This window comes from Colletotrichum destructivum, chromosome 9 (genome assembly GCF_034447905.1).
Source record: "Colletotrichum destructivum chromosome 9, complete sequence".
Classification (NCBI taxonomy): domain Eukaryota; kingdom Fungi; phylum Ascomycota; class Sordariomycetes; order Glomerellales; family Glomerellaceae; genus Colletotrichum; species Colletotrichum destructivum.
The window spans coordinates 2,152,792-2,179,646 of NC_085904.1; the positions used below are offsets into that span (position 1 = coordinate 2,152,792).

Sequence of the window (26,855 nt, forward strand, 5' to 3'; positions counted from 1 at the left end):
TTAGGTGCCTTTAGCGCAGGGCAGTCTCGCAACCAGTTATCCGATTTCTGAATGTTGTCGAATTTGTACATGCCTTCCCGTGGTCATGCCCAGAGTAATCGCGCTCCAATGGGCAGTGGCGTGTGTACGGGCTGGTTGAGGTACAGAATCACAATCGCCAAACATGATAGGACCAGGATGATCAGATGGTTGATGGAGGTGTAGAAAAAGAAGCGGCAAGGAGCTCGTTGAACCTGGAGTTAAACTGCTCAAAAGGGAAGCAGACAGGAGGGAGCAGTCAATAAGACAGGCAGGTAGCTATTTTCTCCTAGCAGACAAACCACCCAGCCTTTGTTCACACTACGAAGGCAATAATGACTTGTTTCCATAAAGAGCTTGATTGGGTGTTGAACCTTCCCTTCTTAAGGCTTGAGGAAGAAAGACACCTAAGACTTGGTAGTTGAGAATGAACGATTGGAGTTCTATACTATGATGTATTATTCCATAGTTGACTTGAGACCAACTACCAAGGAATTTTGGCATTACAGACGCTTTGTGAGGCAAAGTGCTTTTATAGCCCCTCTAATACCGTTGTCCCTTCTTTATCCTTTGTGCTGGGTTAAAAGAAAGATGGAGATGGCAGCAAACACCAAAGAAACAATTACCAGTTCTCATTTCAGAAGATGCTTATACACACACACACACACTCACTCACTCACACCCAATTGCCCTTAGATGTGCTGATAATGGTTCTGGTTCGCTAACGAAATATGTGGTAGACTGCAAACAAGTCTTGGGCCTTCAAACGCCTCATTATCCTAGTTAGAAACGCCTTGATGACAACTCGCCCTCGTCATCCTTTTTTTTTTTTTTTTTCATTCCCAAAAGACAAAGAAAAAAAAAAAAGCAAACGACTCCAGCATGAAGCACGATGACTTTTAAAACAGCCTCACAGGGTATCCAGGCGGCATCATGTCGAACGGGGCCGGCATGTACCAACACAGGCCAGTCGCAATGTGATAAGTTATGTCGTTCATTGGTCCACCACCTTCCGTCTCTGAGGCCTTCTCTTTTGTCTTTTGCGCTTTGCTTGCCTTCTTGGAGAGCTCTGTTGGCGCCCCACTCTCAGGATCTTCCGAGTCATCGCGGTTGTCTTGCAAACGCAAGAGATGCCGGAGTCTGTGCCGGACTTTCAATGACCGCTTTCGTAAGGAGCTTCCAGTAGAGCGTCGGGAGAGGTTTTTGTCGTGTCCAAGCAGTGGCTTAACCTCCAACTCAGAGACCTCTTCAACGTACGACTTTATCTCAATCTGCGTCTCTTCCACAGAACTGCTTATGGAGGCGCTCTTCCCATCCTCAGGAGGGGTTTGCATTATGGTCTGGAAGCAAGTAAGCACCAAGATCATTGAGAGTGGGATCTGGCTCAAACGCAGTCACTAACCACTGGCGAGGCGGGGCGGGCCATTTGTTCATCATGTCCTGTAGGCAGAGCCTTGTCCAGAAAGACGGGCAGCTTCGACTTGTGTCTGTTGCTTGGCTGCCAGCGACGCCAACCAGGGGACGAGGCCGGCCGAAGTGGTCCGTTGGCACTGGTTATCGGCTGTGGAGGGATTGCGCAGACATGCATCTCGATGGCGACTTGAGCCGGAGCCTGTTGTATTTTAAGAGTGGATGTCTTGAGCGCGAGGAGGGGCTGCTTATATGTTGCTCTTCCTCAAAAAGTGTGATTCCCTTGCCGTTGGGGCCTCTGGTCAGGCATGCAAGCACTACCTCGCTATCGGATGGCATGTAGGTGAAGTGCCGACTGTGATGCAGAGCCACAGCCACCCAAGCTTCCCGGCAAGCTCCCGGGACTCCCGTTGAATCACGGACGGCAGAGTTCTCAAGCCCACCGGCGGACGGTGACCTTGATCGCCAGCCAGCCACGGAGAGTTCCGTCGAATTTCACGATAACTTCCCCGTCGGCTTGGCGGGCGGGGCGTGAAGCTTAAACAGGGTCGTCATGGAATTGCCCGTCTCCCAAACCATGAGGGACCAAATAGGCTTCCCGCAAGAGTTAAGCGCGCAATGCGAATTGCTCGCCGAAAAAACAACGACGGGACGACGTCGTGCCAGTCAGGGTACGATTGCAGAGATAAAGTGCTAAACTATATGGCAATAAGCTCCATTGGTTTTGCGATAGCGAGGTTACACTTACACTGCCTTACGTAGATAGTTGGAGGAAACGGTCAATATTCATACTTTGTACATACATACCTAGGTTCTCGCCTCCCCTACTACCGTACATGTAATTGTCATCCCGCCGCTCTCTCGGAACGGGACGGGACATACTTGTATGTAGTATTATTGCAAACAAAAAACTTTCTCGTACTTTGGCAGCCCCAAACGCCGTATCCCATGGTATATCCCGGCGCGTGGACCTGATGTGATGTCCACAGCCCAACAAGAAACTCAAAACACAAAAAAAATCAAAACTCAAGGAAGATCGTCCACGTAGCCCAGCGTGTCCCGATGTTCATCGCAGACTCGCGCAAACTCTAGCAGCAACCTCCAGATGTACAGCCGCATGTCCTCACGCCGCAGCACCTTCTCGGCCCATTCCTTGCCCTGCTCGGCGATCCACCTTGCCGCGTCGTCGCCCTTGCTTCTCTTTCCCAGCACCTTGTCGACGCCCCACGACCCCCCAGGCTCGTCGTCGCCGTCAGTGAAGAAGTCCAGCACGCCGTAAAGGTCCTGGAAGGTGTTGTCCAGCGGCACGAAGTGCAGCCACGGCGTGAGGCGGTCGTCGTGCCACTCGGCGTACACCGTCGCCTTGAGCGGCACGCTCGTCGACAGCAGGAACGCCCTGAACCGCCCGCTGAAGCTGTAGCCGTCCGCGTCGGGGAGGAACTTGCTCGAGAACTGCTCCGCCATGGGCGTTGCGTTCACCGCCGACAGGTGCGGCGCGAGCCACTCGCATTCCTTGCGTCGGTCGTGGCTGGGCCCGCACAGTAGGTGCGTGAAGCCCACGTCCGCGAACCCAGTCAGAAACTCCCCGAGCCGTCTCTCGCGGCGGCGCGTGGTGTTGTAGCGTTCCAGGGGGGGCATGTCGAAGGTCATGGCCCGGACGTCGTTGGCCTCCATGCCGCGCACCGTAGTGCCGTTGAGCATCTCCACCAGGCGCTGGCGATGGAAGTGCATCCAGTTGTCTGACTGGGCGAGGCCCCCGGACCCGACGCCCCGCCAGACGAGACGGTCGAGCTTCTCGGGCCACGCGGGGCCGTGACTGTCGCCGCCGGTGTAGCTCGGGTCGTCCGAGAGGTACATGGCGCCTGGGATGAGCATGTCCGAGTTGACACGGAGCTTCGAGCCCCCGAAAAGGGGAACGAGATCCTTCGTCGTGTTGACGTTCAGGGGTTCGACAAAGGTGCCGTGAAGCGAACGCAGGTGAGGCTGAACACACGGGTCCATGGACCTGCTGAAGTTCTGTACGTAGCCCTGGCGAGCGAACGGTGCTGTCCACAAGTACGGCAAGGTCGGCGGCAAGGATAGGTCCGTCGCCGCAGGTACGTTTCTGGCTGGGGAATCCGAAGGGCAGGCCGCTCGCACGAGATCCCAGTACTTGCGCCGGTCGCCGCTTGTCCACCCCTTAGAGTAAGGCTGGCCTCGGGCGGCATCGACGCTCGTCAGGCTTCGGAAACCGGCCGTGGCCTTGTTCTTGGTGGGCATCTTTCTTATCTTTCCTTCCTTCGCAACGTACTTCTCCATATCCTCCCACGGAACCAGTATCCTGGGCTCCTGCATGTAGTTGATGGGCATGTCCACGTCCGGGAGATGTTTCGCAAACTCGGAAACCAACGCCGTCCATAACTCCAGCCAAGGCTCCTTGCCCTCCGTGTTCCCGTCGCCCGTCGCCGTGCCGTTGCGCACCCTGACGACGTGTTCCCCGGCGTTGGCCTGCTTCGTGATCGTCTTCGCGTCGAGGGCCCAAAACGGTCTGATGTCGTCGTGGATCCGGTCGAAGAACTCCTCGACGACTATCGCATCGGTCTCCATGGCGTGATGGAACCATTCCTGGAACCCCGGGGGCGGGTGTCTGCCCCGTCGCTCTCGGTAGCGTTGGGCGGCACTGTGAAGAGTACGACTCCGTTTCTGGAGTATCGTTGCCTGCCTCGTCCGCGCGTCATGGATCAGCCAATCGATCGGGTCCGCATCGGGGTCGCTGGCGTTGAAGGGGTACTTGAAGTAGTCGGTGGCGGCGCCGTCGGTGAGTTTGATTCGGGAGGCTTTGGTGCTGATTGTGTCGCGGTACATGTAGGTGCTCGTCAACACCAAGGTCAAGATGAAGGTCGCCAGCATGCCCTTGAGCAAGGGCTTGACCGAGCTGGGCGGCGGACGGTTGGTCTTCCACGCCATCGCAATGGTGAATTTTTTTCCCGCGCGCTTCAGTAGCCCTCGAAGATGAAAGAGATCAGGTCATCTGTAAGGTCTTAATTGCGACTCTCTGTCCATGATGAGACCGAGGAGGATGGAAAACGGGTTGGATTCACGAAGACAACAATCCGCAGAACTCATTCAAGCGACAACGCCATGTACGTACGGCTGGTTTTTGCAAAGGAGATACGCGGCTCTGGAGCCCCCTTTCCCATCGATGCGACGAGACTGGATACACCCTGGTTCACTGACGTGGGGATCAATTTTGCGTGGTGGGGGGAATTGCGCCGAGCCACTTTAACTGAGCGTAGCCGAGTGCACTTTGAACCGCAATTGTCTGAGACTTTTAGCACCCAAACATTTAGAAAACATCAGGTTGTTGCCAGTGCATTACTGGACGTGTTGTTTGCTGCTGGGTTGGGAATAATCAAGAAAGCTTTTCGGTCCATTCCCCTACTTCAAGCACGTCCTATTCATTGGTTGGCACCTCGGTAGCGGCGCGGTTCTCCCGTCCAGGCCGGCCGGCCGGCCCAGCACGGCCCCGTCACTCCGGCCTCCAATCTTCCTTGCTTTGTTAACCTCGGCCACTCGTCCGCCAGTCGCGTAAGCTGTTAGCTAAGAAGCCTGTTTCTGTTGTTCTCCTACTTCGGTTCCTCGTGCTCAGCCTTCAGACTATAACTCAAAACATTCCACCCGAACGTGGACTCCATCATATAGCATCTCTAATCGAGCCCAGGAAAACCCTGTCTCTTCTTGATCCCTAGTAGACGCAAGCGTAGTAAACATTCGAATCATCACCGTTTTGTGAATGCCATGTTCTACCAAATCGCCTGGGTAGACGGAGGATTTATTTCCATCTACACCCTTCGGCGACTCGCCAGGCACGTACGCCCCCATGTCCGATGGTAGATTTTGTCGATGCTCATTATCAACAGGCACTGCTCGCTCAAATGTCGTTTAACAACTCAGACCTTGCGGCGTCGAATCCTGCTTTTTTATGCTGGGAGTTTTTCATTGGACACCGGTCTCGGTTCATGTCATTAGATCTTGTCTATGTGAACAATGCCCGTATCTGGATGAATAAGAAAATGAAGTCGTCGCGGCGGCGTAGGCAAATTCGTACTCAATAATTTCAACCCGCCAGTCAGGATGGGCATGGCACACGCAGGGGGCATGACAAGTTTATCGCCGTGAAGATGTACTTGGCCTTGAACTGTTTGAGTATTAAACTAAAACTGGGAGGCCGCTGTTGTAGATCCTAACTGCAAGGAGTCAGGCTTGATCTAGCATACATCGTCCACGTGCGCCACTCGCAGTCTGTTAGGGTGAACACAACCCAAAGTCATTCAACAAAGCACTCGCAGACGTGTGGCCGTGGAATTGCCCCGAGAGATATGCTGGGAACGCAAGATAGAATAAAGCATGAAATTGACCCTTTATAGGACCGACGGTCACGAACAGCCAGCAAAATCTCAGATGGCCCGTTGAAAAACTTAGACATGGCCGGCTGGTATCCCCATTTCCCAAGCCAGCGTTGTGACGGAATACACAGTATGAAGAACCATCAAAAGAGAACTGCCAACAATGGCCATCGACGACATCCAGATGACGGCGACATGTCGACTACCCCATGTGATTACATAATACATGCTACAGCCTCCGGACCATCCCAGCAGCCGGCCAGCCAATCAAAGGGCCCGTAATGCAATTAGCGAGAAAAGAGGCGAAAACCATCAACCGCCATCGACAACGTCAACCATCCTGCCAAAAAAGGTCCGCCCCCCGACCCCTTCGCCCTTCGAGTCGCCGGCCGCCGCTCCCTCCCACCCCCCGCGATATACCCTCTCCACTCCATCAAACCCGATTCCTTCCCCGAAAGAGACCTCGACGTTCTCCATACCGCACACGACAAAGATGCTTTCCTCCACGAGGACAGCGGCCTCAATGGCCCTGCGAGGTAAGCTCTCCCCCGAACCCGGTCTACCGAGCAACCGAAATGCAAGAGGCTCCCTCGCGGGAACCGTCCGCCACCCCGATACACCAACATCACCACCATCGAATCGAAACACGGAATAGCTTCAATCTTGCGATTGAGGCCCTGTCGTCGTGTTGATGTGCCTGGACGTTGACTGACTTCAATTGGCCCCCCATGTAGCGAAGCCGACCGCCTCCGTCATCCCCTTCAGAATCGCCGCCGCCTCCATCTCCTCCTCGGCGCGAAAGGACGCCAGCCCCGCTGCTGCACACTCGACCGGCCTCGTCAAGAAGGAGCGCAGGGAGGTCCCTCTTCCTAGCCAGGAGGGCACCAAGGGTGTTTTGCAATATGCTCTGTACGACTCCCCCCCCTCTTCCAACGCGGAGACGCCTCAAACCCACTACTCTCCGTATCCGTATCAAAAGGCAAACGACCCTTTCCGACGACCATATGACTAACACCTGAACTTCCCAATTCACAGCACCTCCCTCGACGTAATAACGAACTGGGCTCGTCAGTCCTCCCTCTGGCCCATGACCTTCGGTCTCGCCTGCTGCGCCGTCGAGATGATGCACCTCTCCACGCCTCGCTACGACCAGGACCGTCTCGGAATCATTTTCCGTGCATCCCCTCGCCAGTCGGACGTGATGATCGTCGCCGGTACCCTCACCAACAAGATGGCCCCGGCCCTGCGCCAGGTCTACGACCAGATGCCCGAGCCCCGCTGGGTCGTCTCCATGGGCTCTTGCGCCAACGGTGGCGGCTACTACCACTACTCGTACTCGGTCGTCCGCGGTTGCGACCGCGTCGTCCCCGTCGACGTCTACGTCCCCGGATGCCCCCCGACCTCCGAGGCCCTCATGTACGGCATCTTCCAGCTCCAGCGGAAGATGCGCAACACCAAGATCACCCGCATGTGGTACCGCAAGTAAACGCTTTCGCCCCCCAAATTTGTTTTGTCAGTGGACACAACAAAAGAAAAAGCGGCTGGGGAGACAAGACGACGGGAAAGACGTTCCTTTGCAAAGAGCCCGGGCGCCGTGTTGTGGGAGGAGGAGCTGTCTTGGTTGTATGTTTCTAAGGGGGGCGGCGCCTTTTGCGGCTTAGCAGGTGAAAAGCCTGGCCCAGAGAAAGAGACTGAGATACACCAGGCACACTGGGGCCGATTCCGGGAGGCCAGGGCTTCTTTTCTTTTGTATGCGGATGTGCGTGTGGTTGGAGTGTGTGCTCTTGGTGTGTACATATGCGGAGGATCCATCGGTAGACGATCGCCGATGGATTGTAGATTACAAGTTTTGCTTCCATTTTATCTTGGCTCCTCCGCCCCCACTGCGCCAGGCTTTGAGGGGGTTTCAAAAACCGTGACATGTGTTTTGGAATTTGCGTTAATGATTCTTTTCAATCATCAAGTTGGAAGGTTGTAATTGGACAATGGGGCATGATCTTTTTTTTTTTTTGGTCTCGTGACGGCAATTTTGCCCGCCAGAAACAAGCAAACAAATAACTAATGTGACCAACTAGCTCAGAACGCCAACCACCGAAAAGCACGAGAAACTGACTGTGCAGTAGTTGAGAAGCGAGGCAATCCATATGCATCTGGGTTGCCATCTCTGAGCCATTTGCTATGGCATAGGAACCCCTCCGCCTCCCGAGGAGAAGAGCTCCGTAAAGTACATCACAAACACGGATGCTCCCTAGTGAGGTATGTGTGTATATAAAATAAAATAAACTATGTCTGATGCGGATTCCGCACTGGAGTTGTGATGCCCGTTACAATCAAATGCGCCCTTCAATCCATGGATAGTCCTCCTGTTTCTTGTCCTTGAAAGACTCAAGTCGTTTGGTGTCTTCTCTTCAGACCGCTATTAATCCCTCCTGGCTACGACTCACATCGCAGACGTCTAGTTCTCGATACAACCTCGCCGCACCCAAGGAGTTTTTTGGTACAACACGGCTGGTCCTTCCGTCGCTACTCTCTGCTCGTACTTGGCCGCTTTTCGGCTCGAATCGCTTCGTCTCGTCATCACTTCCCACAAGCCTCCGCATATAGAAAGGAGAAACAGAGGTTTATTCCAAGGAGCCCTACCGCACGCCAAACATCCGAATGAATTTGATGCTGCAAATTTCCACGCCAACAAGGTTCGAGGTCTGGCCCCATCTTTCAACGTAAAGTGGGCACCATATCTGACACGCAGGCCTCGACTCAGAATGAGACATGGCCACTATGTGAAGGTGGCACAGGTCCTGGTCGTGCTTCTGCCACGCAGAAGCGTCAAGGGTGGTTGATGTGATCGATGGGACGTCTATTCTTGACCGAAGCCCATGGTCTCCTCAACGGCAATGGTGAGCTTCTGCTGCAGCATTTCGAGACTTTTGTATGGCGGCAGGTCCAAACGGTTGAAACTAGAAAAGGGATCAGTTTGTGGGCGCTTCCGAGAAGCTCCAAGATGGAAACTTACCATGTGTGAGCCTTGGGAAGGTTGTTGATCTCGCCCGCCTTCTCAATTGTGAACCTTCTCGGTCCGTCACTGCCCTGAAGATCCTTGAACCCGTTGACGGGGATACGAGAAGTGCCCGTGGCGAACTGGAGCAAACGCGACTTCTGTTCTCCGTCCCATGACCTGATCGTCTGCCAGAAGAATTGAATAACCTCGTCCGACTCAGTGTAACCACGGTAGTCGGTATGTTTCTTCCAGTCGTCAACGTCGATCTCGGCAATACCACCAATGAGCAGCTCAAGCTCGCGTTCGTCGAAAACATTGACCAGGTCCTGAGGAATGAGCTCGTGGAAGCCGTCCTTGAAGGCCTGGAACTGCTCTGCAATACGCTTCTCGATTCTCCACTTGACCATCAGGTCGACGTACTCCTTCTTGTTCTCATTTGTCACATCAATATCACGACCACCGGGGATGAGATCCTCGACAGTCATGACGCCAAAGCGCTCGTCTTCCGTAGAGAACGTCTGCTCGAGAATTCCTCCAGAGATGTCGTTGTCCAACATCCACTGCAGAGATCGGTGGAAGTCGGCGTCGACACCCTCCATGTCAGCCAGGACGACCGACTTGCCAAGTATCATCTTGTACAAAGCACCGATGAAAAAGGCGTCAAGGAAACGACGGTGGAAAATGGCCAGACCCACAACGCGGCCGATGAACTTGAAGTAGTTCAAATGCTCGGGGTTGATTCCGGAGTGGGGATTGATCTGGAGGGTGTAGTTGTCGTGGGCAGAGTATTCGAATAGGCAGTAGAAGGGGTTGAACATTTCGTGGGAGAGCAAAAAGAAGAACTCTCTGGAAAGACCGCCGTAGTCAAGACCATCCTCACCGTCAAACTTGATCATGAGTCGCTTCTTCAAATCAGTGGCAGATTGCCGAGTAATTTCTGCAAACGAGTCCTCGAAGATATGGGAACGCCGGACTTTGATGTGGCATTGTCCAGAAAGAATGCGCATCGCGGGTTGCGAGCGGAAGTAGATGAGCTTCCTCCTGAAGTCTCGCTTGTACTGCGGCACGTTCTGATCCAGGGAGGAGGGCAAGCGAGGGTCGTCCCACGTGGTGGTCTTCGTATTGTGATCCACGAAGTACACTCTGGCGGTGTTTGTCAGGCGCATCTCCCAGCCGCTTGGTAAAGGTCCCAGCTGCGATACGGGCTGCTGCTGGATCGTCCCGTTCTGGTTGTTTTGCCCGCCATACATACGGATGTATTGTTGCCGACGGGGATCGACCCAGGTGGTCGTCCGAGTGTTGTGGTCCACGAAATACGGGCGACCCTCCGGGGTCCATCTCTGTTCCCACCCAGGCGGCAGCTCGCCAGTGCCCGGACTCGTCGCTCCAGTATGCATCATCGTGGAGTTTTGAGCATTCTGAGCAGCGGCCGCTTGCTGGGCTTGCAAAGTCGGCGAGTTTGCACCGGTTCGGTCCTCGGGAAGGGTTCGGTTCTGATGTCTCTGGCGCTCCACTTGGGTCGCTGCCTCGCGGTCGTTCCTCTGTTCCACAGCTCCGGCAACGGTTGGCCTGTTCCAGCTGGTGGTTCTGGTGTTGTGATCGACATAGTATGTACGGCCCAGATTATCCTCTCGGCGTTCCCAGCCAGCTGGCAATCGGCCTTGGGCATCTTCAAAGGGACTGAGGGTGCTGGACTGGCGTGCAGGAGCTGCTGCGCCGTTGGCAGACGGAGGAGGCCCATTTGAGGTCATGCTGGCCGGCCTGTGCGGGAGATTAACCTGGGACCCGGGTGTCGGGCCGCCATTAGGAACACCCATCGCAGAACCCGGCCTAGCGTCAGCCGTCGGGGCCGATAATGTCGAAATGCTAGAACCTTGCGCCGGTGGAGCGAGTGAGGGTCGGCTAGACGAGGCCTGTCCGGCCCGAGCGGGTGTGGTGAGGTTCGTCGACAAGTTGATTATCAGCTTTCCGTGCACTACTAGGTTGTCGGTCGACTTCTTGAGGTCTCGCGTGAGCATCTGGTCTGTGCAGCGGGATCAAAGGTCAGCCATGTCCGAAAGGAAGGCGATGGGTCGTTCAGTTGCAGCGGGGCATTGTTACCATCAGCGTCTGGTGCCAACTCAATGACATCGCCGATTCGGACGTTGATGACGCCCAAGAAACCTTGGTCCTTCTTTTTGAACTTCTTCTGATCAAATACCTGGACGGCTAGGATGGTATCCTCGTTTACGTTGCTGTGGGGAGTTTGTCAGCATCTTGACATCAAGGCGAGAGACACACAAAGGATGACTGCTCACAGGTCAAAGCTTTCATTCCAGTACGGGTTCAGTGTCCGCTTCTGGGCCGTCGTGGTTTTGGTTTGGTCTCCGTTGACAGTGATGACGGCGAAGGGATCCGGGAAGCCTGAGCAAGGTTAACCGAGGCGCCAGGTGAGTGGAGGATTGGAAACAACGTACGGAAGACATCTCGCTTGTACAGGCCATCTGCGGCGATGACTGAAACGAAGTTAGTGACTATTGACGATGCGCGTGAAGACAGCGTGGAGATGACGAACTCGTAACTCGAAGGTTGGGCTTGCGGCTGGGGAACGACGCGGTTAGCGATGTGGTTCATTCGGCACCGATGGCCCATCGGGTCGGCATGATGCGGCTACTAGAAATCCAAAGAGAGAAACAGGATGGACGGCAAAACTTACTTGGGCTGCCCGGCATCATTGCGGGAGGAACTCATTTCGTCGCAGGATAGCCAGCGACAACGGTATCGACTCCCAAAATATCTGTCGTGCTCAGAAGAAGGTGGTTTGTTCCTGGAACAAATGAGAGGTTGGGGAGGATTCGGCCAAAGTGTTTGGGAAAGACCGGTCGCAGGTTACGGCGAAAAGGGATGCTTCGGCGACGACGGGATGCAGCGGCGACAAGCAGAGGACGGTGTCTGCTGATATGAGATCAGGTAGGCCGAATTGGCGTTGAGGACGACAAGAAGTGATGGCGAAAGGCAGAGCTGAGGCTGTGCTTTACTGTGTGGTGCAGAAAGCCCCCCGCTTCGACGAGCCAAGTGGGCTTGGGCTTTTGGGGGCCCTTGGAGTTCCCTCGCTCGGGGGGTGGGTGCGGCGACGGTGGGTGATAAGGTGACGCGGCGGACGGGAAGGCCGAGCAAGGCTAAGAAGCACGGAATGCGGGAGGGTAAAGGATGCTACAGGCCGGATCGAATTGAACCAGCGATGAAGGAGAGAGGGTTTGTGGGATTCTCGACGAACGGCGAGAGGCAAGCGGCGAGCGAGGGGGGACAGAGAGAGGGAGAGAGAGGGTCGACCGGTGGGTTCGATGGGATCCTGGAGGGTTGGGTGTTGATGGAAGAAGACAGGATGGTGCGAGCTTGATGTTTTGGTATGGTAAAAGGTAGTCGCCTCCCCCGTCTGAGCGCTTGTCAAACGGTACGTGTGAGCGAGTGAACTGGCTGGAATAGGTAGACAGCAGCGCGCCTGGGCATCTAGGTAGGCTGGTGGGTAAGGGAGGTAGATACCTAAAGGTTGTTAGGCGTGATGCAGGAGGTGAAGTAGGTGGCGGGTAAGCAGGTTGCAGGCCTTGGGAGCAAGGTTCAGTCCTGTTCTGTGATTGTCGCTCGTTGATGAGTTCGGCGGGCAAGGAAGGCAGTGGTAGCAGCAGCAGCAGTAGCAGGGGCAGGCGCAGCAGTAGTGACAGCAGTCAGTCTCAGTCGCTTGACTCCTACGGTGGATTTTAGGGAGGTGCTGACAGCGAGAGCCCAGGTCCGGTAGCGTCCTGTTAGCAACTGGCGGGGCCGGAAGGTCACTGCGGGGTACCTCAGGGGAAGCGGGTAAAGGCACTCATCAGACAAGTTGCAACGATCCCTGGTGCCTTGGACTTAAGTACCTCTAACTATCCAATCCGACCCGGCCAAACACGGATACAGCATCGCAGGCAACATGAGAACGACGGAAGGATGGTGTGTTTTACGGAAGAGTTAACTGATCAGAGATCGGGTACAGCAGCGAGATAGACACCGGTCAGCTCAGTGTTGGTTTGCTGTGTGGTCCTGTGACCTTGAAGGAGCCTATCGCACCTACTTAGTTACTACGATAGGGATATAGTCATGGTAAGGACCTGCAGAGGTTGATACTCAACAGGTGGCCACACTTCAACTCGTTTCCGCTTCTAAACGCACCTCGACAAGCCAGATAAAGGGTCAGCCTAGGCAGGTACCAAGCAAAAGCAGGGGGAAATCAAAACAAAGCACCTCGGGACGGAACAGGGCAGAAGAGAAGGCCGTCCGTGACAGGCCTCCGGTTCCCAAACACTGTTACCCGATGGCGTTTCGGATGCCCACGACCGACCGTCGCAAAGCTCCTGGTCTCCGAGTCTAACGTGCCCTCTGCTGACCTGCCCGGTGGCCGTCACTCGGTACGGACCCTACCGACCTGACCTGTACCCTGACGGCGCCCGCCATGCTAACAACTGGAGCCCAGAGGAGGTGGGGGAGGACATGCTTGGGAGGCCCCTCAGTTCGGGCCGTCAGGACTCCAGAGAGATCTAGAACCTGACCAAGCGATTGCATGAGCAGACACTCTACTTTACATAATCCTCTTTGTGGCGATTTTGGCAATATCGTCGCCCCCTGTCCAAGGTCACTGTTGCTGCAGTACACCTTTTTTTCTCTTCTTTCTTTTGCTCCGTCATCATTTATCATTCCACCGCGGAAGTAGATGCAAAGATTTCAAAAACATGGATTCTTCATGTCATGGTCAACAGATGAATCAGCAAGAACGAAGTCGTCCGAAAATGCAAAGCGAAGAGAACACGAAGAACTAGAAACGGCGCATTGTTCCTCGTCTCATCCCACCCCCTCCTCAATCCTGGAACCTCATGCGCCACAGCCCCCTCTGTGTGTTTCTCTTCTGCTCGTCCTTCACGGAACCACCAACACATATTGTCACTACTCCATGCCAACATGCCTGAGGCCCTAGGCATTGAATGGTGCTCGGCACGTCCAGTCCGTTCCCTCGCACACCCTTGCCAACGCTGCAACCAACCAGCCACACCAACAATCCCAATCCCACATCCCACATCCCACCTCCAAGCAAACTAGGACCGCCGTAGGATGCCATGCCATAAATAACACCAGAGCCCAGCCCAATGAGCACCTGTTCACCTCCCTGAGGCGCTTGCCGTCGACGTACTACATGGGGCACGTGCCGCGGATACGCCACTCTGCAATCTCATCCCGTCCAAACCTCGATGTGAAATGGGCACCTTCTTCCATCTGCCTCTCTCTCCTTCTCATTCCCTCTGAGCTATTGCTCCTCAGAGTAGTCCTCCTGTGCAGCACCTGCTTCTTTTGAGGCCCCTCCCCCATGGGCCCTGGCAGGGGGGATAGGTACTTCCGTGTGTCAGCTGGCGGAGGGAGCTTTCAGAATGTCGGCGTCCAGGGGTGGCAACTTTTTTACGCTCAGATCGGGCGACGTCGTGGGTCTCCCGCGGGACACCGGCACCGCTAGGCTTGCCTGTCCCGACCATACGGATTTTATTCACATGACTTGTCAATTGATGTGCCCATGACGTATCATCTGGCTCGATATGCGACGTTTGCTCCGGTGTCGTGTCTTGTCGACTTGATGTCGAAAAACAAAAACGTCGATAAACACATAGACTATGTCGCTTTCACCATCTAGACTACCTGCAACCAACCAACCAACCAAAGATGAACTGAACGTGTAGGCTCAGGCATAGCAATTCTCCTCCAAGCTCGATCAACAGTGTTGTTGTCTGTGGAATAGCACCATATCTCGGCATCGATCACTTCCCATTGCGAATACCAATTGAAGAAGATGAAACGAGCACTGCACTACGTCACGCCTTGCAATGTGAGAGTAGCATTTCGTCAACATTGTGTGTGTTGGGGCCTGACCTATTCCTGAACGCCATAACGAAGCTTTCCCCATCCCCTACCGGTCCTGTATGTTACAATCGAAGTGATAAAGTGTGTCGCGCCGACCAATCCTGACTTGACGCCGGCCGAGCCCACGAGGAACAGAATGCTGCCTATACCTAATAGGGAGCGAATCCTCCTCTTCCTCGGCCACGGTAGCCTCCACGGTAGCCACCTCGAGGGGGGAAGCCGCCGCGGCCGAAACCGCCGCGACCTCCGCGCGCGCCACCACGTCCGCGACCGCGAGACATGCCGGGGACGTTGGTGCGCTTGGGGACGACCTTGATGTTGCGGCCCTTAAAGACACTCTCGTTGAGGACGAGGGCCTGGGCGACGAGACTCGGCTCGGTAAACTCGACGTAAGCGTATCTGGATCGCAAAAACGTGTCAGTCTCGGCTCCAGCCTATAGACAGCTCTGTGCATAGGGGTAGAAGAACAGCCTACCCTTTCGGCTGTCCAGTAAACTTGTCCAATAAGATGGTAACTCGGTTGATCGAGCCGCAGCTCTGGAAGTGAGCCTGGATCTCTTCAGGCGAGGCGGAGTAGTCGACGTTGCCGACAAAAATACTGCGGCTGTCGATGTCCTCCTTGTTCTCCGACAGCTCCCGACTCTGCTGGTCGAGGCTGGCTTGCATCTCGCGCAGTTTGGCTGCCTCCTCTTCCATCTCGGCTACCCGTCTCTTCATCGCAGATATCTCCTCCTACGATGTGCTGTCAGTTACCTCCTCTTATCTGCGAAGCCAATGGCGGAGAAAGGCTCTTGAGCGCACCTCATCGTGGCCGTCTTCCTCGCCGACGCTGTTGTTCTCATTGCTGTCGTTGTGCTCAGGGTTGTGGTCTTCCACAGGGGTGTTTTCGGGCTTGACATCCGCCATGATGTGATTTTGGGCAATCCTGTATTGATGTGCTGGTCTGTAGAGAGAAACAACGGTTGTCAGCGACCAGTACTGGGAGCTGGCAGAACGGATGGCGCGACAAGGCCGACAGACGCGCCCTTTTCAAGGCGGCCACGGCCTTGAGATGGGGCTCCCTAGCTGGAGGCCGCCCACATCACCAAAGAGCATTCTGGGGCAAGGGGGAGAATACTTACAACTGTAAAGATTGCTTGACAGGTTATTTATTGCCCTGCGCTATGTTGATGTTGCAGCGTGTGCAGAGAACAGGACGGACGTAGCTAGCTGATGGAGATGTAAAGTAATGTCAAAGGTATCCAACAGTTGCGGTGCCAAAAATGGGCAGGGAGAAGATCCACAGTTTAGCCGGAGTCTTGCGATAAGAGATAAGAGCTCTTGACCTTCAGCTTTTCGTGGTTGCCAAAAGAAAGCTCCGTCTTGGTCAGTGCGGGATGCAACGCGGAGGGTGGACGAGCTGCGAAACCATCGGTACAGCAAAAGATGGATTGTATTTCTTGCGATGTTAAGATGAAGCTGGTAAAATCCTGGACAGATGGAATCCTAGAAAAGCCTAGTTCAGCCTCCGACAAGAAGCGCAGTACACCTACCTACCTTATCTAGCGGGGTTGCGGAGCTGCCGTTCCTGCCCACAGTGAACCCTTCCAGAAGTCCGGCAGCAATACAAATACATATATTGTGTTCTAACCAACCGTGTAGGGACGCCATGATTTGAACCTCTCTGGTTCAGGGCGCGCAAAACCCTCAATGCTTATTGGTTGAGACAGGCTAGGCAGGATGGTTTTATTGCACTGTCTCTCAATGTTTGAAGCACGCCTTAAGTATGCCTACGTCGCCAAGCTGGAGAGCGGGTTCAAATGCTGTTTCTCTGCCAAGACGTAGGTTCCTCAACTCCAATGAAAAGAAACGCCTACCCAGTTCTGGAATGTAAGTAGTTGTCCCGGTGGCGCTGGCTGAAGCCTTTCGAGTTTACTGTAGCTAATTTGACTGGAATGTGCTCTTCTTGCAAACTCCTCCACCATTAAGGGACGCAGCCACCTACATCACGTAGTGAATTGATTGGCTTCAAATACCATGCGGTTTCTGGGTGAGTCCTTTTCTCCTTTGCCTTGCCTGAGGGTGCTGTCTCACAACGCGGAAATCACCATCCTAAATGAGTTTGTTTGGTGGGTAACACATCTCGATATCTTTCTGAGCACCGGCCGGACTCAAGTTTGATATATTGGGCTCAATATCCGAAAGCTACGTCATGCGTCAACCTTGCCCAGGTTACATTACAAATTTCCACCTGTGTTATCATAGCGGGGGAGCACGTATGTATGGAAAATCGAGCGTCGGACCACCGCTCAGCCCTGCCTGCTAATTTACCGGGTCGATCGCGACCATGGGAACGCAGGACTAATTTCCCCGAGGCTCTGAATCCTTCCGACAGCCCCCGTGATCCACCCGGGCCCGAAGTCCGACATTGAAAAAACATTGTCGCCGACCGGCCGGAGCTGTCAGTCGGATGGGCGCCTGTAGGCACTCACAATCTCTGTACATGGAGTTCTCCCGGATTGGAGCGTTCGTCCGCGAGTCGCCAAGGAGGTGGTGTTGGGTCTTAGTCAGCATCAGCATTACCGCCGGTTTTTGTGACCTGATCCGCGTTATGCGCCTGTCGCTCAAAGTCCACGTGTGACGTCGCTGAGGGTGCACCGCTTCAGCACCGCATCGCCGGATTGCCGGCCATTTTCTTGGCCTCAGATTTTAGTTCCTTTTTGCTCTCTTCCCTTCCCGTGTCAACTCACTGCGCATGAGAGGCTTTCGCTAGAATAGGCTGCGATCGCTCACGTTCGCATCCGGAGAGCACTACATTTCGTGTACCACGCATCTCAAATCACCGCCCTTGCTTGTCATCTCGTGCCTCTTTCTATGGTCGGCGCTCCGAGCAGCCATGGTGTCCGACGATGAATCCATTACGCCTCTACTATGGTCCTTCTCGGGCTTCCGCGAGAACAGACGACCGACACCCATCAGGCGACAGTTCAGCCAGTCGCGGACCAGTCTGAAGGACGTCCTCGCGTCCCGGAAGAAGCATTACGCCGTCCTCGCTCTCGTGTCCCTGGACGTTGCGACGCTCATGACCAATATCTTTGTGGAGCTCGTCGCCTGCGATATGAAGCGGGAAGACGAAACCTGGGTAAAGACCACGCGGCAGGGTCTTACCCTCGCTGGTCTTGTGTTCAGCTGCGTATTCTTAGCGGAGCTGATTCTCTGTGTGATAGCTTTTGGGTGGAGGTGAGGTGAACTTTGGAAGCCTGCACTCGACAAATCTGACTCTTCTATGATAGATACTTCACCGAGTGGTTCCACGTGCTCGACAGCATAATCATCGTAGCGAGCTTCATCGTCGATGTGCTCTCCCACGGCATCGTGGAGGAAATTGCGTCCCTTGTCATCATCTTCCGTTTGTTTAGGTTCGTCAAAGTGGTGGAGGAAATGAGCATGGGCGCAGTGGAGCGAATGGAAGGACTCGAGGAACAACTGGCGGCCCTCAAGCGAGAAAATGAGGAGGTGAAGAAACAACTGATGAGGCGGTGATTCGGGACTGGGTGTAGCATTGACGGTGGCGCGCTTCATGTGATGATCGATACCCGTCGAGGAATGGGCGAATGGGCCCTTGAATATGAGCCGATTCGGCATAAAGAACGGGCAGGTGGTCGGTTGGGCGTTGTGGCTGTCGTATTCCACACTCTCTTCTTTCTTTTTCTTCCTGAGAACGTCGGCAGCATTGTCCGGGCAAATGGAGATTATCTTTGTTGGGATGCAGCATCTACTGCGATGGAAAATAAAACGAACCCCCCCCCCCCGTGAGGAATAATGCCGCGACAACTTGATTGCCCCTCGTACGAAGCCAGGTTTCAACCTTCGCAGATGCGGAGAACACGCAGCCATCCTTGATGCGTGGGCTAATCGAAGAGACCAATGGGGTTATCATCAGCTTCCTGGCCAGACACGAACTACAGCAGGCAAGACGGGTCAAATCTGGGGTCCGAAAAGATTCGATGTTTAATTTTGTTAGCTTCAGTTGGGGGTCTCGGCCGAACTCGGTGGCAGAAACAACAGGGGAGGTACCGGAGGGATGATGATACGTCGCCCATAGAACAAGACGTGATGCAACACCAGCCGCGCCGACCTGCTACTGCACCTCGTATTACTGCTCTGCTTCTCTTGATGCAGATGCTATGCAGCGACGCAGTTATTGGGTTGGTTGGTGTGAGACAACGTCTCGAGGTTGCCGTCCTCCTCTCGACCCCGCCACCCCTCCTGCCTAGCTAGATAGATAATGGGGGGGTGCATCAGCGGACACCCCGTTCAGAGGACCAGAATAGCATCAGACACCATGGCATCTGCGACGCTGTATACGAAGAGAAAGGGATGGGCGAGAACAAAGTGGGTAGCTTGACGTCCCCAGCCAATATATGCAGTATGTGCGAATACGGCAAAGCGGCTGCGGCGTTATGTTTATATCCATGAAGCTTGGGAACCTTGCGTATAAGCATATGGACCAGCTGCAACAACGGACGGACACGACTCTCGAGTGGCCCGAGTGCCCAAGGACGGACTGTCGTACGGACCCCTCCAGAGCTCAAGGCGAAAACAAACAACAAAGGCAACCAGTCAAAAGATCACGCTTATCAACTGCGAAACACACAACAAACATCTTTTTCTTTCATCCCGATTCCCCCACTAGACCACGCTTCCCATTTCATGCAAGAGCCCAAAGGTCAAAGCCTCCCACACAACCAACAGACGACATCAGGGACCTGTCGTGCCTACATTGTAGTAGATCAGATAGGTGCCGCCCCAAACCTTCGTTGATTTTCGATCCAGGCATTCTGTGCGGCATCATGACCTTCAAGTTCCAACCAGCCAACTTTTGGCCTGAAAAACAGACCGGCACTTGCTTCCTCGGTGCAAACCCCCGCCCGTCGCGATTCGGACGCCTCCTCCCACGCCCCCTTGCTCCTTGCGGCAGCCAGGGGTAAGGGATGAGTCGAGGAGAGAAGCAGAGAGTCAGGAGAATTGTCCAATCAGTAACCCGTCACACTGAGCCCACTCCCCTGGGGCCCCTGTACCCCCGAACGAGATTAGACTTCATCTCGAGGTCCGGGCCCCATGTTCGCGCGGCCGGTCGTTCGAGCCTCGTTCCCGTCCTTGTTCCTCTGCCGAACCCTCACAATCGTACCATTGCAGATGCACAACGCACTGGCGGAATCAGACGGCGGGAGGCACACGAACTGGGCCGATGCGGGACGATACAGAGAGAAGCAATCACTGCATACGTAGACATTCGGCCAAACAGGGAAAGGTCCGGCTCGAGAGTCCACTACCTATTTGTCTCAGCCCTGGACCGTCCTGGCCTCTGCCAATAATTTCTAGGCATTCCTCGGTCGTCAAAGAATTCCTCCAATTCTCCAGGAACAACAGCGGTTCCTGGAGCTCGAAGAAAGAAGCCTAAGGAAACGCAGTGCGAAACACCCAGACTCGCACATAAACGGTTGCCTGTCCGTCGTTGCGGATGGAGCTGGGTTGCTTTGTGTAAACCAAAAGTGGGAAGCTTTCGGGTGGGGATTGGCTGGGACAACGGGGTCACAGGGACGGACAGTCTCCTCCTTCTCCTCTTCCTTTGCTCCTCTCCTCTCTCTCACTTCCAAACGGGGCTTGACGCCATCACCATGTCCCAGTGCCCGTTCCCGAGAACCCACTCTCAATTGCCGCTGCTACTGAGGGCGTAGGAAATGCTCCTTTGGCCCTTTTCTCCGTCTCACCCACTGTGCCACCATCACACGAATGACAAGTTATACGGGGAGCCAAGCTCCAAGCAGGCTTCAACAGTCTCCATCCAAGTCCAGCATCTGGCTCAAAAAACAAGCACCCCTGGTGGCCGACCCTCCTCTCACCTCCACTTTTGTTGGCTCCTTTACCCGGAGAGGGAAGACAGAGGTCGAGAGTCTGGCCTATCACATATCCAATTCACTAGCGGCGGCGCGCCACTGGTTTTGGCTCGCCTCGGTCTAGTCCGGGGGGAGGCGTCCTCTCTCTCTCTCTCCTCGATTCCATCCTCGTCCTAGTCTTCTCACCCCCAGCAGTCTGCAGATAGGCGCCCCCCCTCAAGGATGATACGGATACAACGTTTGTGATGAAATTGCTCCGTCCCTAATAATGTTATGTTCCTTATTTAATATTCCCGCCCCGTCCACCTGGCCTCACTCCGGACTTCCCTTCCCTTCTCTCTCCCTTCCATCCCGTTAATAAGCGTCCGCCAATCCACTGTTCACCAACAGCTTATTCCGTCCTCGACAAACCTAATTATACACTCTGGTTCGTCAAGCCATTCGCTACAAGTCCTAGGACTGCTTCACTCGTTGGACAACATACATCTATACACACACGCATATTTACCCAGTCGCTCTCGATAAAACACTACGCAATAGTCGACTTGACCCGTCAACCCAACCAGCATTCGCAATGAAGTTCTTCTACCCCCTCGCTCTGGCTCTCGCCGCCGTCGTCGCGGCCCAGGACGACCAGTGTGACGCCGCCAACATCGTCACGGCCTGCTTAGACAGTGAGACCGACAAGGTAAGTCTCGAGACCCCTTAGCTTCGCCTTTCTCAAGGACTACTATTTGACTTACACACGTTTCTGTCTGCTCCAGGTCACGGCCTGCGACCCCACCGACTACGACTGCCAGTGCGCCGCCTACCAGGCTGTGGCCACCTGCTACAACAACTGCCCCAACGACGCCCGCGCTGTGCCCGCCCAGCAGCAGGTGACTATCTACTGCCAGCAGGCCTCCATCCACGGCTCCGCCGCCCAGCGCAAGACCCAGACCGTCGCCTCCGCCACCGGCTCCGCCACCAACGCCGCCGCCTCCAACTCGGCTTCCCCCACCGCCGCGACGCGCACCGCCGCCGACGAAGCTGCCTCAACCGCCGCCTCCTCTTCGACCGCCACCAGCACCCCCAACATGGGCGTTGGCCAGCTCGCCCGCAACACCGGCGGCGTCCTCCTCGCCGTCGCTGGTGTCGTCGCTGCTGTCCTGTAAGCGTAAAAAAAGAAAGAAAAAAGGACAGTTTTCAAGACGAAACTCCCGCATGGTGTTTACGTTGCGAGAAAAAGAGAAGGAGAGAGATGCCTCAAGACAGAATTCATGTTCATTCTAGCGTTAACGGTACGGACGAAGCTAAGCAATATTTGGGATTTCCGATCAATGGGGACTGTGTATTTTCTCCCCCCCCCCTCGCATTTTCAAGGCAACAGGGCAAAGCGAAGGCTCATTGGAGTTGGCCCAGGAAAGAGGGAAAACCTTACATGTCTGTGCGTGTACATGGTTTTTTAATCTTTGTAATTACCTAATTCCAAGCACTTCATGGCTGTCTCATGAAGCTCATGAAGTGAAAATACAACAAGAAAGATGGATGGTCCAACCCCCCAACCCCCAACCCTCTAAAAGAAAAGTCACCCATGTCAATCCTCGTCCAGACTTCTCTCTCTCCATACCCCACGAGCTTGACGTACATACACCATAAAAGCAAAAGAGTCGAGAAAACGAAACAAACATCGGAGTAACCAGGGACTTGACACGACAGCCAATGCCCGTTCCCTACACTAAACCTCCACCTTGTACCTTTCGCTGTGAAACATACGCAAAAGCCGCTCTAACTCATGCATCCTCCCCAGTAACATTGAGCAACGCGGCAGGGAACCTCCTGCATGCGCTTCCCATCTCGATAAATGGTCTTCACCTCGCGCCCCCCCCCCCCCATGTTTTGTTCTTCCCTCTCACTTGTTTCCGTTTCGGCCAATCACCACTGTCAGGGACAGATTGGATAGAAGCTGCAGTATTAGCGGATAGGGCAGAACAACAACAATAACAATAACAAAAACTACAAGCCTTGCTCGGATTTGTTCATCAACTCTAAACCTGCGGGATGTGTCCGGACCATAGCTAAACTCTCGGCGCAATGTGCGGAAGTATTATCGGTTTGACGTTGGTGGAGAGTACCCATTTGGTCGGTGATCTTCATCAAGACTGCTGGGGCGCACCTGCTCCGGGGTGTCAGCCAAGACCGCAAAAGCACCAGTACCAAGCAATGGATAGGCGCGCTCTTTTTTCCGGGCTAACATCAGATCGCAGTCAAGTCACGTGTACATCGATGGACAGCAAATAGTGGTCGCTCAATGTGAGCTCGTTCGTATCGTCTTTTTTCCGTCATCAAGCCTTCATCTCCAATCGCTATGATACAACACGGATGTCTTTGAATCCTACAGCCGGCTCGTAAGCGTTGCATCCCTCACCGGGAGACCGTCTCCCTCATATCGAGTTCCTCCCGAACCAGTCTCCCACCTCCAGGAGGGCCGTTGGTCCAAGGCAGTGAAGTTGTAACAAGTATAAAGTCTACACGCAAAAAACGAAGAAAAACGAAATAGAAACAAAGTACGCAAAAGGCAGACGCTTCCCAACAACCGTGACGCCCGGTTCATACCTCTAACAAGTGACGTTATCATCTCCGGCCACGAACGTCACCGCAGCCTGCTTTTGCCTGTCCCAATTGACCCCTTGTTGCGCAGAGTCGGATGAATAAAGAGAATAATAGAGGAGAGAGAAGAAAAGCTTCGTCAACTAAAGGGAGTATGTATGCGCAAAAGGGTCTTGCTCGCCGGAGAAGACAGTGAATCCAAAGGGAGTTGGCGGCAAGTTGAGGAATTGCCTCGCATAAGGTCTTCATGCAGAAACTGAAGAGTATCATCGGACTTGGAAATGAACCGAAAATACCCTAAACTTTTCGGGCCCGCTTTGCGCTCTCGTGGACAGGACCAACGAAAGTGACATGCTTGTTTTCGTCCTTCTTGAGACGCATGGCGGCGCCGGAGCCGACGCTGCTAGTCTCCCGGTGATGGGCGAGCGGACGTCCGTCATGATCCTCATCGAGGGTAATTTCAGCAACATCAGACACCGAGTCGGCGTCCATCCGATCGCTGACACCTGACTCTGACGACCCATCGTCTGAATCGTCGTACTCGCCATCATCGCTCACCAGCGAGGGCGCATTGTTACTGACCATGGTGTTCGGGCTGAGGTCAGCGTCCATGTCGACGTCCTCGTCACGGAGCATCATCATTCTGTGTCCATCATCCTTGTCAGGACTGCTCATGGGCGGGGAAGCGAAGCCCGTCTGGGGCGATCTGCCCTTGCTGCTGGTTGGTCTCGCCGATGCCAGGGCAATAGGCGACATTGGTGCTCTTGCTGGCATACGCATGGCAGTGGCGGGAACCCGAGCAGCTGGTGCGGCAGTACTCTGAGGACTGCCGGGACCGGTCTCGGCCTCTTCCGAATCGTCTCCCTGTGATGTGAGGTCGTCCAACGGCACCTTCTCCTTGGCATCGCTGACAATATCATTGAGATTGCCGTTGAACTTTCTGCTCTGCATGAGTCGCGAAAGGAACGGGGTGTCTGCCGAAGCGACGAAGTTCTCAGGCTGCTGTGTGGCGGGCTTCGCCGGCTCAACCTTTGAACATCCGCTGGGAATGCTTGCAACGCCAGGCAGCTTGCCTTCACGATACATCTTGAGGGAATCTGCGATCCTGGACCGCAACGCGACATATGCCTGCTGAGTGGACATGTCGGCCTGAGCGAGCGGATGAACAAGGCCGGACGCGATAGCGGGCGATGGAACAGGTGCCTTATCCTCTCCGGTGGCGCCGCCGCCTTCGTTCACCTCAATGGGATGGCCGCAGTGGACGGCCGCCTCTTCATGGCTCTTGAAGTCTCGCCTGTGAGCGATTCGGCAGTGGTTGATGAAACCCTGAGTGCTGCTGAAGTTCTCTCGGTTGCAGTCCAAGCAGACAAGCTTTACAGTCTGGCCGTCAGAGCGCTTCAGAACACAAGGTCCAGCCTTCTCCTTAGGCTGAGGGTAGCCACTGGACAGAGACTGCAGCTTTTGGCCACCAAGACCCCGGGCCGGGCGGTTCTTATGTGCGCTGGCGAGTTCAGACATGCTGTTTCTCGTTGTCCGTCCCTCTACTGAGCCTCTGCTACGGGCAGTCTCATGTACTGGATACCACTCAGGCTGCATGCCATCAAACTTGGGATGGGGAATGAGCCACTTGGCATAGTGTCGAGCGTAGGGGCCATCGACAACTCCAAAAGGCGGAGCCCATTGAGGGACAGAGTCTCCACGGCGGTTCTGCAAAGCTGGACCTTTCCCGTTGCTGATATCCAGCATCTGCGCCGGGGTGGGACAGGTGGTAGGATAAGGAATGAGATGGCAGCGGCGTAGTTGCTCGAGAGCGACCTGGCATTTCGCCAGCTCTTGGTTGATTAGCCTCAGCTCGTTATGCTTGAGCAGAATCTCCAGACCAAACTGGTACTGAATGGCATCGCGAGCGTCTTCCAAGTCGTTAGTGACCGCGGGAGAAGCAGCACGCGCAGGCGTCGCAGTTGCGGGTGTAACTACAGCAGCATCGCAGGAAGGCAGGTCAGCGACGGGGGGGTTGCTGCTCTCCAGCTTGGCCCGCTTCAAGGGCTGTTCACTGGTGGCGAGTGCAGCATCTGGCGAGGGTGAATCGTCGATGCTGGACAGGCGCCTTTTCTGAGGGCTAAGCTGGCTCGACAGCGACACCGTTGGCGCAGGTGGATGCGGTAGAATAAACTGGTGCTTTTGCGCGAATGACGGCATTGGTTGGCTGAGGCTGACAGTCGTTTCGCTTCCCCGCTCTGAACCCCAGATTCGGAACATAAGCGCTGTCTGAAGAGAGGCGATGAGATGACGGGCCGCGAGAGAGGCGACCTGGAGACTTTATGCAAGATGCGGTGAGGCGAGGCAGGCGCGAGGCAACGACAGCCTGGCGAGGATGCAAGGTGGCAGTGGCGAACGGGCCAGGCAACTACTGCGACGTGATAGGCGTGAGCCAGGAGGAAGCGGAAATGCTGAGGTGCAATGGTAAAGCGCCACCAGGTTGGGTTGCGATGGGGGCTGACGTAAACAGTGGATTACCGGGATAGGACAGGTCGGGTGTAAGCTTGTGGCTGCTGTGGGCGTGGGTGAAGATGAGGCGGCAGGCGTGCGGTGCGTGCGTTGGTTGGTCTTGGAGTGATGGGGCCCAAAAAGGGGTGGCAGGGGGGCGAGTGCGCGCGATGATGTGGCCGGGCGTCAACCTGAGCAAAGGCCCAAAAGGCAGGCCAGGAGAGAGCGAGACGAGAGAGAGAGGCCGAAGCGGATGAAGGCGAGTCGTCGGCGACAAAGGGATGTGATTGCAACGGGTCGCGCAGCGAAGACAGCGACGCAGAAGAACCGAGAACTAATGAAAGCCTCGATTTGGCGCAAGAAGACGGGGCAAAAATGAATGCGCGAAGAGAGTCGGGCGAGCGAAGTGAAATGGAGCGACGCCGTGAATTGCTCTCTAAGTCGTGTGGACGAGTGATTTTGGTGCGTTTTTGGGGGGAGGACGAGGTTGTTTGTGAGGAGGATAGATTGTTGGAGATGGGAATGACAGCGGAAGAGTGAGAATAAACCGTCGAGCTGTCAGGAAGCTTCCCTCAGGCGGGCGACGCGGGCGAGCTTGGTGGGAAATTGGCCTCTGGGTGCTGATTGCGAGTGCGGGTGGGCCTGGGATCCTTGGGAGGGTCGCAAAAGCAGCCAGACAGAGAGCGGGCGAGAGAGACACGAGGAGGACCAAGAACGGGGATGGACTGGGACACTGGGCGATGTGTGCTGCGTTGTGCGTGCCAGGCGCCGGCTCTTGCAAATTGTGGCTCTGTTTCTTGTTGCTGATTGTTGTTGGTGCAGCAGTAGGTGCGGTGTGGAACACGCGTTGACGGGCGGCGCAGGCAGACCGGCAGAGAGAGCAGAGCAATCGGAAAGCGAGCTGCTTGGATGGATGGATGGGGATGTGGATTCTCGAGTTGTGGATTGTGGATGCAACGAAGCTGAAGTGGGTGCCTCTGGTGCGACTGTGCTCGTGCTTGTGCTTTGGTTGCTGGCGATTGATGATGCGAAGGACTTGACCGACTGACTGACTTGGGTGAGAAAAGGCAATTTGTGTATTGAATGCAAGGGGGGCATAAAACGGGGGCCGTGAGGGGAGGGTGGTGTGGATCAGGATGGTGCTCCGAAACGCAATGTTGATTGGTCGTGGCGGGA

The 26,855-nt window shown here is 54.9% G+C and overlaps 8 protein-coding genes across 8 annotated transcripts; 3 read left to right on the forward strand and 5 right to left on the reverse strand.

Moving 5' to 3' along the window:
• Positions 1–891: 891 nt before the first annotated feature.
• On the reverse strand, positions 892–1,623 carry CDEST_13773 (uncharacterized protein). Its single transcript, XM_062929929.1, has 2 exons — positions 1,421–1,623; positions 892–1,358 (listed from the first exon to the last, which is right to left on the reverse strand). The coding sequence occupies exons 1-2, from the start codon at positions 1,604–1,606 to the stop codon at positions 918–920; spliced, it is 627 nt and encodes a 208-aa protein (XP_062785980.1). The 5' UTR covers positions 1,607–1,623; the 3' UTR covers positions 892–917.
• Positions 1,624–2,145: 522 nt separating this feature from the next.
• CDEST_13774 (Putative glycosyl transferase CAP10 domain-containing protein) lies at positions 2,146–4,789 on the reverse strand. The gene has a single exon (XM_062929930.1). The coding sequence runs from the start codon at positions 4,372–4,374 to the stop codon at positions 2,455–2,457; it is 1,920 nt and encodes a 639-aa protein (XP_062785981.1). The 5' UTR covers positions 4,375–4,789; the 3' UTR covers positions 2,146–2,454.
• Positions 4,790–6,306: 1,517 nt separating this feature from the next.
• CDEST_13775 (Putative NADH:ubiquinone oxidoreductase-like, 20kDa subunit) lies at positions 6,307–7,299 on the forward strand (the record flags this gene model as incomplete). Its single annotated transcript, XM_062929931.1, has 3 exons — positions 6,307–6,349; positions 6,548–6,722; positions 6,849–7,299. 3 exons carry the CDS (start codon positions 6,307–6,309, stop codon positions 7,297–7,299), a joined length of 669 nt encoding a protein of 222 aa, XP_062785982.1.
• Positions 7,300–8,073: 774 nt separating this feature from the next.
• On the reverse strand, positions 8,074–12,959 carry CDEST_13776 (Putative E3 ubiquitin-protein ligase, SMURF1 type). The gene is made up of 7 exons (XM_062929932.1): positions 11,507–12,959; positions 11,366–11,391; positions 11,268–11,306; positions 11,109–11,214; positions 10,912–11,045; positions 8,827–10,834; positions 8,074–8,770 (listed from the first exon to the last, which is right to left on the reverse strand). The coding sequence occupies exons 1-7, from the start codon at positions 11,539–11,541 to the stop codon at positions 8,671–8,673; spliced, it is 2,448 nt and encodes an 815-aa protein (XP_062785983.1). The 5' UTR covers positions 11,542–12,959; the 3' UTR covers positions 8,074–8,670.
• Positions 12,960–14,189: 1,230 nt separating this feature from the next.
• CDEST_13777 (Putative RNA recognition motif domain, nucleotide-binding alpha-beta plait domain superfamily) lies at positions 14,190–15,980 on the reverse strand. The gene is made up of 4 exons (XM_062929933.1): positions 15,846–15,980; positions 15,526–15,667; positions 15,200–15,456; positions 14,190–15,123 (listed from the first exon to the last, which is right to left on the reverse strand). Exons 2-4 carry the CDS (start codon positions 15,628–15,630, stop codon positions 14,874–14,876), a joined length of 612 nt encoding a protein of 203 aa, XP_062785984.1. The 5' UTR covers positions 15,631–15,667; positions 15,846–15,980; the 3' UTR covers positions 14,190–14,873.
• Positions 15,981–17,005: 1,025 nt separating this feature from the next.
• Positions 17,006–18,549, forward strand: CDEST_13778 (Putative Ion transport domain, voltage-dependent channel domain superfamily). The gene is made up of 2 exons (XM_062929934.1): positions 17,006–17,943; positions 17,997–18,549. Exons 1-2 carry the CDS (start codon positions 17,600–17,602, stop codon positions 18,244–18,246), a joined length of 594 nt encoding a protein of 197 aa, XP_062785985.1. The 5' UTR covers positions 17,006–17,599; the 3' UTR covers positions 18,247–18,549.
• A 1,790-nt stretch (positions 18,550–20,339) lies between these two features.
• On the forward strand, positions 20,340–22,144 carry CDEST_13779 (uncharacterized protein). Its single transcript, XM_062929935.1, has 2 exons — positions 20,340–21,291; positions 21,368–22,144. Exons 1-2 carry the CDS (start codon positions 21,178–21,180, stop codon positions 21,755–21,757), a joined length of 504 nt encoding a protein of 167 aa, XP_062785986.1. The 5' UTR covers positions 20,340–21,177; the 3' UTR covers positions 21,758–22,144.
• A 738-nt stretch (positions 22,145–22,882) lies between these two features.
• CDEST_13780 (uncharacterized protein) lies at positions 22,883–25,667 on the reverse strand. Its single transcript, XM_062929936.1, has one exon. It carries the CDS (start codon positions 25,449–25,451, stop codon positions 23,490–23,492), a length of 1,962 nt encoding a protein of 653 aa, XP_062785987.1. The 5' UTR covers positions 25,452–25,667; the 3' UTR covers positions 22,883–23,489.
• Between the last annotated feature and the right edge of the window lie 1,188 nt (positions 25,668–26,855).